We start from the raw sequence: 15,492 nt of genomic DNA, 5'->3' as shown, positions 1-15,492 counted from the left end.
TGAAGTTCATGGACTGTGTGGAGAAAATGGAAATCAGAGTAGTGACAAGAGGAGGAGATGGGTGCTGGGTAAACAACAATGCTCAGTGCAAAACTGTGTTGTCTTCTAATGATATTTCTTTATATGTAAATGCTGTAGTTCACAATGTCTTTACATGCTGTATTTTCCACTGAGTCTGGATAGTATTGCATTCCATTAATAATTCTCCTTGTTTTCTTAGTACTTATTCAGGAGAAATCTATTTTGGTTTGGATAAATGTATTCTTTAATTTGTATTTTTTCTTTTTCTTTTTTAAAGCTTATTTGAGAGAGAAAGAGTGTGCAATTGTGTGCGAGCGGGGGAGGGGCAGAGAAAGAGTCCCAAGCAGGCTCCACACTGTCAGCATGGAGCCCGATGTGGGGCTTGAACTCAGAACCCAGAGATTATGACCTGAGCCAAAATCAAGAGTCAGATGCTTAACTGACTGAGCCACCCAGGCACCCCTATTATTTGTATTTTTATCTCTTTGCTACTATACTGTTGAATATACTATGATCTTGTTAAAGCAGAAGGTTTTTCTTGAGCCTGTCTAATCTGACACCTCACTGGCCAGAAGTTCAGGAAGTTAGAAATTTCCCCATCTGATTACATGCTATGGAGTAATCCCAGTAAATAATGCTAAATGCTGTTTGGAATCAAAATTTTGTGGTAAACCCATTTCATTTTGGTGTCTTGTTGTTCTTAATATTTTTAGTGGTTTCCTCTTAAAGGTTTTTTGTTTCATTTTGTTTTTGGGTTTTGCTGTTGTTGTTGTTATTGTTGTTGTTGTTGTTTTGGTGTGGTTAAAGTGGTCTGTGAGGGCTTAATTCTTTTCCCAGTAAGGTAGAATCTGAGAATTTATTGATTTCAGATGATTAGGTTAGCTCTGATTCATTTAATGAAGTATAATGTATTGTGAGACTTTCTGATAAATCTTTACCCATTGATATTTAGTTTAAGCTAAATCACTCTTTTTTGAAATTAGTGCTACAGAGAAGCCAATGATTCTTTTGCTACATAGCCATAGTTGTTAAAGCTATTTTTTTCTTTTTCTTTTTTTTAAAATAATCTCGACACCCAACGTGGGGCTTGAACTCATGATCTTGTGACTGAGCCAGCCACATGCCCCTGAAGCTGTTTTTAGAGAGGAGCAATTTTTTCTAGAAGTTTCTAGCTTTAATACTTTTAAAACTTCATCTTAGTATTTGTTTAATGAGAAAATACAGGAGTATGGAAAGAATTCTGTGTATTCTGTGGCCATACATGCATACATCTAGAAACAGTGCACGTGTGAGGCATGTTTTTAGTCTATAGTCAGTTCTTGGTGTACACAGAGATTCAAGGATACCTTACAGTCATCTATGCCATCCCTGCTCTCCCTAAATAATGGCCAACCAATTGGGAAACCACACAGATTTTTAGATGACTGCTTTATTAAATACCTCAGCTATTTTGGATAATAAAACTGTTTACTGACCTTTGAATATAGCCTCTTTCAGTCCTAAAATATTAGTCTTCAGAGCTGTAAGGAAAATTTTCCTTCATATCCAGTCTGCACATGGTAAGCACTAAATATTACTTGAGTGGATAAATGGATGCGTATTTGAATGATGACTGGGATTGCATTTTGTCCTACCATTGTTTTGGCTACAGTATGAAAATAGATTCCCAGCTGGGAGGGGACCGAGGAATCTTCCCAGGGAACTTAATGTCCAAGAACGAGAAGGCACCAAGAAATTTTTCATGAGGTTGTACATCATGCCAAATCCTTCATCCACATTTTGCATTGTGCTAGGAAATACATTTAAAAAAATTCTCTCATTAATTTTTTCTGTCATATTGATTTTTGGTATTGTTTTGGGGGAAATTGGTTTGAGAAAGTGTAAAAATTTCAGTTTATTTGTATATCTCCTCTTTGGCAGATAAAATTATAAAATTAAAAGAAATGAGCAATCAAAAGGGGAAAGCCCAATTGTGCTTGCCTCAAAAACAAAAACAAACATAACTCTTATCTGCCACCTTCTTTTTTTTTTTTTTTTCACGTTTATTTATTTATTTTGAGAGAGCGAGAGACAGCAAGAGTGGGGTAGGGTTAGAGGGCGAGGAAGAAAGAATCCCAAGCAGGCTCCCTGCTGTCAGCATAGAGCCTCATAAGGGACTCGAACCCTCTAACTGTGAGATCACGACCTGAACCAAAATCGGGAGTCGGGATGCTGAACTGACTGAGCCACCCAGGTGCCTCTGCCTTCTTCTATTAATTCTTCTGACATCTTCTACAGTTATGTCTTGAAAGATCTGATATGATCACTTAGCCTTTTATTTTTGTGTCTAAAATCTATACCAGACTATCTCTGGGGTATATGGGACATCTCTTTATATTTGTAGGATTTGTATTAAACATTGGGTATATTCTTCTCTATGTTTTATATTGTAAAAATCTTCCTGTTTGTTATCCATCCTTAGTCTCTGACTCACTTTGTAAGTGTTTTAGAAGCACTCTTTGAAAGGCTGTCCTAACTGTATAGCTTCATTTGCTGTAGGGAGGGCACATAACGTTGAGTGAAGCCTTTCAGTTGGTAAGTAAATAGATTGGTCTGATGGCATTTTTAAGTTTTTTTAATTTTCTAGTACAACTCTGAACCTGTGTCTTCAACTTAAAGAAGAAACTGGTTGTGATTACACAGGAGTACTTTATTTTATTGTTTTTTATAAAAATAGTATGTGACTTTTGGAAATGTAGTACGAAGTAGAAAATACAAAGTAGAAAGTAAAGATCATCCATCATCTCTCTACTTAATGAAAAATACTAGTAACATTTTACCATTTCCTTTCATCCTTTTTTCCATGCATTTTTATCATGTTAGCTCAGGATACAGTGTCTTTCTCATTTTCTACATATAATATTATATCATAAATTTTCCCCTTGATATAATATGATGAGTCATTAAGAAATCTTTGTAAATGGGGCGCCTGGGTGGCTCAGTCAGTTAAGCATCCGACTTCAGCTCAGGTCATGATCTCACACTGCGTGAGTTTGAGCCCCATGTCGGGCTCTGTGCTGACAGCTCAGAACCTGGAGCCTGCTTCGGATTCTGTGTCTCCCACTCTCTCTGCCCCTCCCCTGCTCATGCTCTGTCTCTCTCCGTCTCAAAAATAAATAAAAAACATATAAAAAATAAAAAAGAAATTTTTGTAAATATATTTTAATGGTTTTATAGAATTTTCTTGTTTGAATGTACCATATTTTATTTAATGGTTCCCTAAAAGTTGGGCTTTTCATTTAATTCCAGTTTTTGCCAATTAAAAATAATGCTCTAACCTTTTTTCTGTGTCATTCCAATGTGTGTATTTTCATTTATTTCCCCAGGATTAATCAAATCTTAGAACTAGAGTTACTGGATGAGTGAATATCAACATTTTTGGCCAGTTGATACATGTTTGTAAACTATGCTTTCCTGAAACTTGTGCAGTCCATAATCTCATAAATAGATCATCCTGCTACTTGTTTCATTTCAACATGATTTTTAAAAATTTTTTTTAACGTTTATTTATTTTTGAGACAGAGAGAGACAGAGCATGAACAGGGGAGGGGCAGAGAGAGAGGGAGACACAGAATCTGAAACAGGCTCCAGGCTCTGAGCTGTCAGCACAGAGCCCGACGCGGGGCTCGAACTCTCGGACCGAGAGATCATGACCTGAGCCTAAGTCGGACGCTTAACTGACCGAGCCTCCCAGGCGCCCCTCAACATTATGATTTTTTTTAAAAGATTTTATTTTTAAGTAATCTTTACACCTAACATGGGACTTGAACTTATAACCCCAAAATCCTGAGTTGCATATTCTGAGTGAGCCAGCCAGGTGCCCCTATTATTAATTTTTGACTCTTTCAGTTTTAGAGGCAAAGAAGAAAAAGTATCTCACTTTTTGTAACTCACATTTCTTTGATTCATTATGAAGGTGAACATTTTTTTTAAGTTTATTTATTTATTTTGAGAGAGAGAGAGTGTGAAAGAGAGAGCATGCAAACGGGGAGGGGCAGAAAGTGAGGACAGAGAGAGAATCCCAAGCAGGCTCCACATTGTCAGCGCTAAACTCAAGTGGAGCTTGAACTCACAAATGGCGAGATTGTGACCTGAGCCAAAACCAAGAATAGTTCACTCAACCGACTAAGCCACCCAAGCGCCTGGAGGAGAGTGAACATTTAAAAAAAAAATTTAGTTGTTACCATTTCTTTTAGAATTGAGTGTTTGTATTTGTTGTTCATTTATTAGGATCTTTCTGTTTTGTTTTTATTTAAATTTCTGTGAGCTTTTTAATATATTTTTTATCATATTTATTTTTGAGGACGATAATATGTACTTTTTTCATACTTAAATCTATTGTTTTCCCAATTGCTTTAGGAAATACTTTATTTTAAAGTTTATTTCTTTAGTTTGAGAGAGAGAGAGAGAACACGAGTAAGCACTTTGCATGCAGGCAGGGGAGGGGAAGAGAGAGGGAGAGAGAGAATCCCAAGTAGGCTCTGTACTATGGGCAGGGGAGCCTGATACGGGGCTTGATCCCACAATCTGCAAGATCATGACCTGAGCCGATATCAAGAGTCCGATGCTTAAGTGACTGAGTCACTAAGGCACCCAAGAAAATACTTTTTAATCCAAAGACTAGAGGGCTATTCACCAAGGTTCTCTTTCTTCTCTCTTCCTTTTTGGGTTGATTCTCTTTTTTAAAATTTTTATTTGTTTTGAGGGATCTCTATACCCAGTGTGGGGCTCAAACTCATGACCCCAAGATCAACAGTCTTATGCTCTTCCTACTGAGCCACCCAGGTACCCCAAGTGTTGATTTTTTTATAATTCATTCTGATGTATAGAGTTAAAGTTTAATTTGAAGTCTGGTAGTAGATTCACCCCTCCATAACTAACTAATCATCTTATTCGTTTTGTTGCTTCCATTTTGTGATGCCACATTATCATGTATTACATTTTTGCCCTAGGAGGACATCAGGGTAAGATAGTATTTTGAAATTTCCTTCTCAGTCTTTCCTCCTCTTGAACTATTCTTTTGAGGATTTTCTCATTTGGAACTTTTATGTATTACCCTGCTCCTCTTTTGGCTCTATTTTTTCCCCTTCTGTTTTCAATTTTCATTTCTACACTTCCAGAATTAAAAAAAAATTAATCAATCCACATGTGAATGCTTAAAAGCCAGCTGTACTGTTCTATTCATCATTGTATTCCTTGTAGCCTTTATTGATTTTTTAAATTATAAAATTAAAACTAGCTCTTAAATTTGTTTTATTTATTTATTTTGAGAGAGAGCATGAGCAGGCGAGGAGCAGAAAGAGGGAAGAGAGAGAATCCCAAACAGGCTTTGTGCCATCAGCACAGAGCCCAGTCTGGGGCTCAAGCTTACTAACTGCAAGATCATGACCTGAGCCCAACTCAAGAGTTGGGCACTTAACCCACTGAGCCACCCAGGTGCCCAAATTAAAACTAGCTCTTATAGAAAATTTGTGAGATAAGGAAAAGCACAAAGAAGAAAATATTCTTAGCATTTAAAGATATCCTGGTATGGTTAAATGTTATACTATATAGAATTTACTAGAAACTATATAAGATATGTAGTATATTATAGTATATGTATATATAAAAATACATACGAAACACTCATAAATATGTATGTGAAATTTTTTTACCAAATGGCAGTAGTATATACATACTATTTTGTTGTGTGCTTTTTATCTGTAATAATTTATCGTATCTTAAATATTCCTCTGTGACTTAAATTTTAACTCATCCTCTAGTTATTTGACTGTACACTGAATAAATTATGTGAAAGAATATCCTATCCTTTCAAAAGTGATTGAATTTCAGAGTGACAATATGGACAGAATATTTATTATTTTTGTTAAGATGCCAGTGTGTATGTATGTGTGTGTGCATTAAAGTTGTGTCAGCCACTGCATAATTGTTTTGTGAAGGTTGAGTAAGTAAAATCAAAGACAAATAGGTAATATATAGGATTTTTTCTAGGGAGCCTAAATGGTTTTGGCCACTTGAGGTCTTGTAAAGTCAGTAGGGTTACAGTCCTGGAATTGATCCTTAAAAAGAAGGAATCCAGAATTTTTAAGGCAGGAGGAATTAATTAGATGCCAAATCAAACTTGTGAAGTTGATGGCTATACAGTTAGTGCAGTTAGAAGTCAAAGGGGGTGGGCCTGGGTCCAAATTGCAGTTAAAGGCACATCAATCTGAGACTGGAGGGTACAGGTAAGGTGTGAGGAAAAGCTGTAGCAAACAAGAGGCTGGTTAATGGAAAAGAGGCTCTGGACTAGAGAAGAGGAAGGGGGATGATGGTAAATACCTAGAAAGCACACATTAGCGCTTTAAATTTGCCACTTTATGTGGATGCACCTATATGATCTGTAGCTTTAAATTACTGCAGAGCTGAGCAGCATAACCTTTTTTGGGGGGGGGGAGGAGCCCTCAAATGTATGTGGTTTGCATCCCCAGATTGTTATGTTTAATAAAGTTTAAATATTCAAGCTTTTGTTGGACTGTAGTGGAGAGAGTAGATGAAAGGAGTATTTCCAGAGAATTTTGAGAAATGATGAAACCACCAGGATGTCAGAGTATTGTCTTTGGGGAAAATATCTCCTTATTCTTGCTCTTTCTTGGAAACTCAAAAGATTATCCGACAAACTGTGTGGCAGCTAGCTACCCCTGTGTGGCTGGAGCAGGAGGTCCAGTGGGGCGGTAATGAGAGAGAATGTGAGAGTGATTAGACCCAGGGAGGAAGGCCTTCAGTAATAGGAGGCTTAGAATTTGGACTTTATCTTGGAAGTATAAAGTTGGCATTGAGAAAGAGGGAGGTACTATATAAATACCGATTTGTTATCTTTTCAGCTTTTTTCCCCCACATGTACCAAAAATATTTCTTTTTCTTTTTTCTTTTATTTTTTTTTATGTCGAAAATGTAATTTTAATAGATAATTCTTCATCTTACATAGAAGCATAACAAAATACACCACATTCTGAAGAAACTCCAGACGTTATGAGAATAAAGAGTAGGGGAAACTCAGATGGGCTACAATATCCATTACCTTAAATTGCAAGACAAAGGTTCCAACCCACAGGTTAACATTTACATACTTAGGACTGGCTACACTGATGTCTTAAAAATAACAAGGATCAGAAATTAGATACGGAAACGGGTGGGAAAGAACAGTTTTTCTGAGGAGAGGAACTCTATCAATGCAGAAAAAATTACTGAATATCAAGCAATAGCTCTCAGAGCAAATACTGAAGGATGAAAATAAGAATCATGAACTGAGGATTTGATGTTCACAAAGGAAGAAACCTTTCGGATGACACTTATGAAGTTGGTTGCTTGAGGTCTGCTCGTGAGGTCTACAAGGAAGACTCATAAATGTCTCCGCAAACCCCAGATGGTTATCAGATTGGTGTTTCCTAATAGTATCATACACCAGTGGTCACACATGGAGTTTTCAGACAAAAACTAAGAAAGAGGTCATACCCGAAATGCCAGACAAACAAATGTGGCACAACATATGAGTCCTGCACAAAGCCAGTCACAACGGCTGCTTTGCTGTGACTCTCCTGTACAGTAATTTTCAGACATCATGGCAAGACACTAATGATCATCTAACTAATCAGACAATACATATTTCAAATTTCTAGGAGGTAAAAAAAATATCAGATACCAATGCTTTATGCATGCTCAGGGACAGCTTATAAATACTCCATTCAGTGATATCTTAACACAAGTTTGCATCGGTGAAAAGAAATGGGCAAAATCCACCTCTTGTCATTCGACTTGTCAGATGGTGAAGACCAAAACAGAATGTTCCATCAGTTTTAATTTTTAAATACGATTGTCACATTGGGAAAATGAGACAGTAAAATAAACTGTACAAAGCAAAGTAGAATAACAAAAAATATTTTACTATAACATAAGATTTACAGAAGTTTCCAGATAAGCCATACAAAATGGTCACAAGGTTTTTTTGAAGGAAGGATTCTACACTTGACAGCAAAGTCACAATGTTATTAGAGCTGTGATGTCTGTTTAATGTTCCCATTTTGGTTCAAACAATCAAGCTTGTCCATCTACAGCATCTAAATAAACTTAGACTTGGCTAGAGAGCATATTCTGAAGAACTGGTTAGATGCTTTTATCCAATGCAATTAGATCACCATAAAAAGGGGGAAAGGAGCCCATAAAATTAAAACTACCTCTCCCCCCGCCACCAAAAAAAAGATAATAAAGAGAAAACACCCACACCCCTTGCAGCTAACCCTGACCACTACCTTCATTCACAGTGCTTTATACTTTAACCACTATTGGGGAAATGAATAAAAGCAGAGAGGGGCCACTGCTTTTAAACGTTTCACAACAATCCAGATGGTACTTCTAGCCTCTGCTCATGCTTTACAACAGTGATCAGGACAAGACATAGATTTGCTAATGTGCATTTAATCACCAAAGTACTGAAGATGTCTGGGCTTTTATTCTGTAATGTTTCTAAGACTGTGTCCATTAAATGCAAACAAAAAAGGAAGAAGTCTTGGCAGAACAGGAGAAGTGATGCACACTTGATGATCAGATCGATTTTAAATATTATTCATGGCATATAGCCTATCCATGCTCTAGCCGTTTCTGTTGCTTGGGCTTCGTTGGTCTTCCACTGCTCTATCATTTGCTAATGGATCATCTGGATTGGGAGCACTTAACAATGCCTGGATTGATAGCAGAACTGTGCGACTCTGCAGTGCTGGGGACCACTTATCTTTCAAAGTATCTAAACATACTCTTCCCAACTTGTCTACATTAGCATGATAAATTTTGCTCATGAAACGTACTTTAGGGGCTGCCATTGGGTATTCTTCTGGAAGGAATAGTTGACGTTTAAAAGTCCCTCCCTCAAAGGGGGAATCCTGGGGGCCAGCAATGACCACATGAAAATAATGGGCGTTGCTTTTGTCAGGTTCTGCTTTAATGCCAGGAACTGGTTCCGCCAGCAAATGCTGGGTTTCCTTGATAATCCTGCGGGGCAGCCCGGCCGCCATCTTGTCAGATCCCGAGTTCGGCTTCTGGTCTCGACACTGGCTCCACTCGCCTCGCACACCTAGTTTTCTTTTTTTAAACCCATATGTGTTCCAATCAAGAAGATTGAAAAACAGATTATTATTATAATGGAAATTTCATTTGAAATTAATTTTCATTTATAAAATTGATAGTACTTTTACTAAAATTCTGTAAACACAGAGTTGAAAACTTACTAAAAGAGGAGAAGATAAAGATAATTAGGCTATTAACTCTCTACTTTCCTACTACCAATCTCACAAGTTTATGTCGTTTGTCTTTTGGCTTAGGTATTTATTGTTTTATGAAACTTGAACACGGTAATATACTGACATTGTGGGCCCCCTTTGAACATACTAATACGTTAGGTTGGTGCTTTATCTTCTATGTAAGAATTAGTGAATGAATTTAAAATGTGAACTGTCTCATAACTAGAGTGTTCCATAAGAACAGGGACCTTTTCTGTTTATCTACCAGTATATTCTGAGCACCAGGTATAGGGCTTGACTCATCAGAGGCAGAATAGTGTTGGGGGAAATAAAAGTGTATGAGTGATTTCCAATCCCAATCCCAGGTTGGGATTTCCTATTGTTTTCATTTCATGGCATTTCTCTGTCTCTCCCTGAAGTTATCCTGTGTTAAATGAAGGTAGATTAATTTAACATGTTGGAAAATCTGGTGAGATTTGCTAAGATGTTTGAAAATATTCCATTTTTTAATTTGGTAAATTGCTAGTGAGTATTCCCCTTGACTTTTGTGATCTTTATGGATTGTCCAGTTCAGGTGCACATAGTTTCCTTAATAGCTTATTATGCATTAAAAAAAAAAAAAAAAACCCAGGCAAATGGTTGTGTCTTCATGAGTGGTGCTGAATGTAAATCAGTGGGGAAGAGCCATGCTGAGATTTCCATGCTGAGTAAGTAAACGGAAAGGCTGGCTTATTGGCCACACGTCTCCCTCCCGCATATCGGCTTTGCAGTTTGTACTAACCATATTTCTTCCTGAGGAGGATGACCATTTCCACCTGTGTATAGACTTTTGGGTCTCTTGAAAGAGTTAAATTTCAGATGTTACATTTTTGAGCCTCCAGAGACTACTGTAATAATTAGAAAATAGAGTTTAAAAAAGTATAATATAATTTGTTCTGTTTTCTTTCCATTTTATTAGGTAAAAAAGCCCCAGTTTTATTTAGTAAAGAAATGATTGAGTCAATGAAGGAAGGTTCAGTTGTTGTGGATTTAGCTGCTGAGGCTGGCGGAAACTTTGAAACCACGAAGCCAGGAGAACTTTACGTTCACAAGGTATAGGAAACAGCTGCTTCTCTCTGTGGACAATGTCCCATGGCTCACCATAGTGACTTGCAAGAGAGTATTTATGCCTCAAAGCTCAAAGTGTTCAGAGAAACTGAGGCCTGAAATTTTTTAAAATTAAAAATAGGCACATTTAAAGCTCATTTTGAAATATACTGTTTGTTTGTGAGATGTGTGCATATTTACAAAGATCATAATTTCACAGCTTAGCCTTGGCTATGACTGCAAGCAGGAAGGTGAACAGACCGGATTAGACCTTTCAGACTATATATTTTTGTTCACGTAGGGAGTTACTCACATCGGCTACACAGACCTTCCCAGCCGAATGGCCACTCAGGCCAGCACCCTCTATTCCAACAACATCACCAAGCTCCTGAAGGCCATCAGCCCTGACAAAGATAACTTTTATTTTGAAGTGAAAGACGACTTTGACTTTGGTACAATGGGTCATGTCATTAGAGGAACTGTAGTGATGAAGGTAAGAGACCCAATCCTTCCTGCATTTTCATTACAAATGTATGTGTTGTGTGTAGAGATAACTTAAAATAAAATCTTTAGGGGCACCTGGGCGGTTCAGGAAGTTGAGCATCTATCTGACTCTTGATTTTGGCACAGGTTGTGGTCCCAAGGATGCGGGATTGAGCCCTGAGTTGGGCTGCCCGCTGGGTGTGGAGCCTGCTTGGGATTCTCTCTCTTCCTCCCTCTGCCCCTCCCCTGCTCACACATGTGCTTGTGTTCTTTCTCTCTCTAAAATTAAAAAAAAAAATCTTAAAAGAAAAATGGTATTTAATTTTCTTTAATGTTTATTTATTTTTGAGAGAGACCAAGCACGAGCAAGGGAAGGGACAGAGAGAAGGACATAGAATCTGAAGAGGTCTCTAGGCTCTGAGCTGTCAGCACAGAGCCCGATGTGAGGCTCAAACCCGCGGACCATGAAATCATGACATGAGCTGAAGTCGGACACTTGGCCGACTGAGCCACCCAGGAGGCCCAGAAAAATTATATTTAAAAGAACAGCTGTTTCCCACCCCCCCCCCCCACCCCCCGCCAGCACTGTCATCTTCTGTGTTTTTGAAATGCTGGATTGACTTTTAGCATTGTTTTTCTAATTTCTGTTAGGATGGAGAAGTGATTTTTCCCGCTCCCACCCCGAAAAATATTCCTCAAGGTGCCCCAGTAAAACCGAAGACAGTGGCTGAGCTGGAAGCTGAAAAAGCAGCTACGGTCACCCCCTTGAGGAAGACCATGACTACGGCTTCTGCATATACAGCAGGTGAGGACCCCCTTCCTTAGGGTTGAGTCCTAATTATTTGGATTTTGTAAGAAATGTATCAGTTGTCAAAATTAGCGAACGAAATGCTGTTCTCCTTTGGATTCCATTAGGAAGTGGGCCTGTTAGAAGCGAGTTTTCATAAACGTGTTACTTGTCTCACCTCTGTGGCATTATACAGGTGCTCGCCAGATACTGGAATGAATGTGTGTGAAAGCATATACAGGCTGTTAATGCTTTTCTTTCATAGAAAACATTTAAAATATAGCTGTTAATAGCTTTATCTTCCATCAAATATATCGAGTAGTGATGTGTGTTGGATTGTGTTGGTGTTAAGTGCCCGTAAATGTAGTTCCTTATTTATCTATCTTCGTGGGTTGTAAAACATCACTTGTGATCATCTGCACATCGGGGAAGCCTAGGAAACCAAACGTTTGCATTGAAGAAGCAGCAGTACGATACAGATAAAGCCCTTGAATGTTTGTCTAACATCCTAGTTATTTACCTAGTAAAAAAATTCAGGTTTTAAATTTTCATTTCTTTCTTTACAATTGAACACAAATTCTCTGCTTTTCAGTTCATCTTAACGAAAACATTAAGCAGTCACTGTAAAAGAGTGATAAATATTCATTCTGGGTATGAATTATTTGAGTTTGAAATATGGTCATTTGGTTTTAAATTGGTTTCTCTCATAGAATGAATTAAAAATATTTAGATCTACTTAGAGCCAAAGCAAAAAGAAAAGCAAACTAGAAAGAATTAAGGACCAGACAAGGCACACAATTCTTGTAGCCTCAGCATTCTCCAAATTCCCATGCGAGCCCAGATGTTTGAAAGCGAAATGTGTAACTCTCCTTGAATAAAGAGCAAGTCTCAGCAAAATGACTGAAGAGCCTCTAGTTCTGAACATGGTGAATAAATGGGGCCATGTCCCGACTTGCACTTACTTGTCAAAGAAAAAAAGAAACCAGCTTATTATATTGTACCTGCAGAGGATTTTTGGAAAGATTGTAAATTTCCATTTCTCTTTGAGATTTGTCAGGAAATAGAATGAGGCATATATGATGGTTTGTTTTTCTAGGTTTGTTTTGTGTTAAGTCAAGGTTTATTGCATTTTAATAGATATGACAATAGCATATTCTAGTGAATAAAAGGATGGCCATATACTTGTTTTTCTTTACCTTAAACTTCCTCCGTAATAATAAAAACAAGTATTTTTCTTTTACATGTGTGTTAGGAATCTATTTGAATAGTATTCTTCAAAGAATATGATTTACTTTTTTTTCCTTTCTTTTTTTTCTCTTTCTCTTCTTTTTCCTCTGTTACAAAGACTATAGAAATAGCATATTTGACATTATTAAATATGTTATAGAAAAGACATTAGTTTGTTAAATAGTTGATTAAAAAAACCTTCAGATATGTGATTTTTATCTTAGGTGCCCAACAAAAGATGGATACTTTAGTGCTTCTCGATTAATGTAGTCCTTTAATGAGTGCTAAGCATTGCACTAAACACTTCATATGCCTTAACTTATTTACTTCTTACAAGACCTCAGTGAGGTGCACATATTATTTATTATTTTCTTTTTCCAGCTGAGGACAGAGAGGGTTAATAATTTTACAGATGAGGATACTATAGCACAGACAAGTTAAATAACTTGCCTGAGATCACACAGCTAAGGAGCAGTAGACCCAGGATTTGAATGAGGCATTCTGGCTTATGAAACCATATATATATATATATTTTTAAGCTTATTTATTTATTTTGAGAGAGAGAGCTCAAGGGAGTGAGAGTGCATGTGAGTCAGGGAGGGGCAAAGAGAGAATCCCAAGTAGGCTTTTCACCCTGTCAGTGCAGAGCCCGAGGTGGGGCCCATCTCACAAACCATGAGATCATGACCTGAGCTGAACTCAAGAGTTAGACTGAGCCACCCAGGTGCCCCATGAAATGTATTCACCACAGCTCTATACAGCTTCTCTGATGTTTAGCTAGAACACAAAACAATATTCTAACTCTACCTCCAGATGGTTAATGGGCCATGCATTGGAACCCTGGAAATTTTATATGTGGGTAGGGAAATATAAATTAAAACTGCAGTCTTATTACATGATTTAAAGTAAACTTAATGTCAATTTCTAGATGTTCTAGCTGTGCCACTTAGAAAGAAGTAGTTCATATCAAGGAAAAAAAGTACCTTATTTCAGAAAGTTGAATTCCAGCTCCCTGGTCCCCCATTAGCATTATTTTTACTGACCACTAGGTAACCCTTCTGTTGCAGAACAGCTATCCACATGTTTGCTATTAAGAAAGGCAATAATTAAAGATGTATGTTCAGAGCTGACTTTGTATTCTGCACATTCTTAATTTAATTTGTTTTTTTTTTTTTTTTTTTTTTTTTTTTTTCCTTTTCTTTGTAAAATCCTGTTTGCTGACTTGGTGTTGAGGCTGGAGCTGACTGCCCTGGCCAGCAGTCCAGTCCAGATTCAGGAGCAATTGCAAAACTTCTGTCCCGGGTGGGTGGAAGCCATATGTTTTGGGGAGGTGCTGGAGTGAATGAAATCCTTCCTACTCTTTTAAAATCCCTCTTCCTTAGCCAAATCTGAGTGACATGAAATTGGCTTCAAAAAAGTCCTGTCTTGTAAAGGTTGTGTCTTGCCCAAGTAGAAATGCTTTTTGGTAGATCTGTATAGGTCTGTAATTCTGGAACAGAAACACTCGTATAAACACATGTGGCATTGTCAATGGAAATTAAAACAGGGAAGAGGACAATGGGGAAACTGTTATTCAGGTGACTCATAAATTCTACTAGATCTTTATAGCTTGTTTTATTTTGAGAGGTGGCAGTCAGGAAGTTGAGTTTGTTCATAATACCTTTAACCTCCCCCTCCCCCACTCCCATCATGAAATGTGTAAAAAATCTCATTATTGGCAAATCTCATTATTGGGTGCAGAATTTAAAAGGATTGACTATTTCACATGCTTGTGTGTGTGTGCGTGCGTGTGTGTGCTTTTAATCTTGAGGTAATTAATTGGATGTCAGTTCACACTCTTCTCTTTCTTTAGGTCTCACTGGGATTCTGGGTTTGGGCCTTGCGGCGCCCAATTTAGCCTTTTCCCAGATGGTGACCACTTTTGGCTTGGCCGGCATCGTGGGCTACCACACTGTCTGGGGAGTGACCCCTGCTCTCCACTCACCACTGATGTCTGTGACTAATGCAATCTCAGGTTTGGTCCTCTCTTGATTTCCCTCATCTTAGGTTTTCATGGGCTGTTCAATTCTCCAGCCGCTTTCAGTGAGGTTTATAAAGTCTTTGTTTACAAATTGTATGGCTTGGCATCTGAGGCGGTGGTTGTGGTGATTTGGGCTCCCACAGGGGCAAGAGTGGGACCAGAAGTAAGGGGCTGAGCAAGTAAGTGTCAGGCCTTCAGGCTGCTCCCATCTCAAGCAGTGCAGAACCATTGTTATTTCTTTCAATTATAATTTCCTTTATTTTTATTTATTTATTAAAAAAATTTTTTTAATGTTTATTTTTATTTTTGAGAGAGAGAGATACAGAGGACGAGTAGGGGAAGGGCAGAGAGAGAGAGAGAGAGACACAGAATCTGCAGCAGGCTCCAGGCTCTGAGCTGTCAGCGCAGAGCCCGACGTGGGGTTCGAACTCACAAACCGTGAGATCGTGACCTGAGCTGAAGTCGGACACTCAACCTACCGAGCCACCCAGGCGCCCCTACAACTTCCTTTAAAGAAGGGATTCCTGTGATATAATTTGGAAACCACTGTTTCACAG

General features: G+C 38.0%; 1 protein-coding gene and 1 pseudogene across 2 annotated transcripts in view; one reads left to right on the top strand and one right to left on the bottom strand.

The window, feature by feature from the left end:
* The window catches only part of NNT (nicotinamide nucleotide transhydrogenase), a 93,645-nt gene that overhangs the window by 37,532 nt on the left and 40,621 nt on the right, over positions 1–15,492 (top strand). For both annotated transcript variants that reach the window (XM_007095411.3, XM_042995132.1), the window contains exons 8-11: positions 10,291–10,424; positions 10,720–10,911; positions 11,553–11,706; positions 14,768–14,929. In XM_007095411.3, the coding sequence (XP_007095473.2) occupies positions 10,291–10,424; positions 10,720–10,911; positions 11,553–11,706; positions 14,768–14,929 (642 nt within the window). The remainder of the gene's footprint in view (positions 1–10,290; positions 10,425–10,719; positions 10,912–11,552; positions 11,707–14,767; positions 14,930–15,492) is intronic.
* On the bottom strand, positions 8,530–9,107 carry LOC102965162 (annotated as a pseudogene).

The sequence above is a fragment of the Panthera tigris genome, chromosome A1, assembly GCF_018350195.1.
Source record: "Panthera tigris isolate Pti1 chromosome A1, P.tigris_Pti1_mat1.1, whole genome shotgun sequence".
NCBI classification, from domain to species: Eukaryota; Metazoa; Chordata; class Mammalia; order Carnivora; family Felidae; genus Panthera; species Panthera tigris.
The sequence above is the reverse complement of the archived record's forward strand: the minus strand, read 5'-3'. Positions and strand labels throughout refer to the sequence as shown.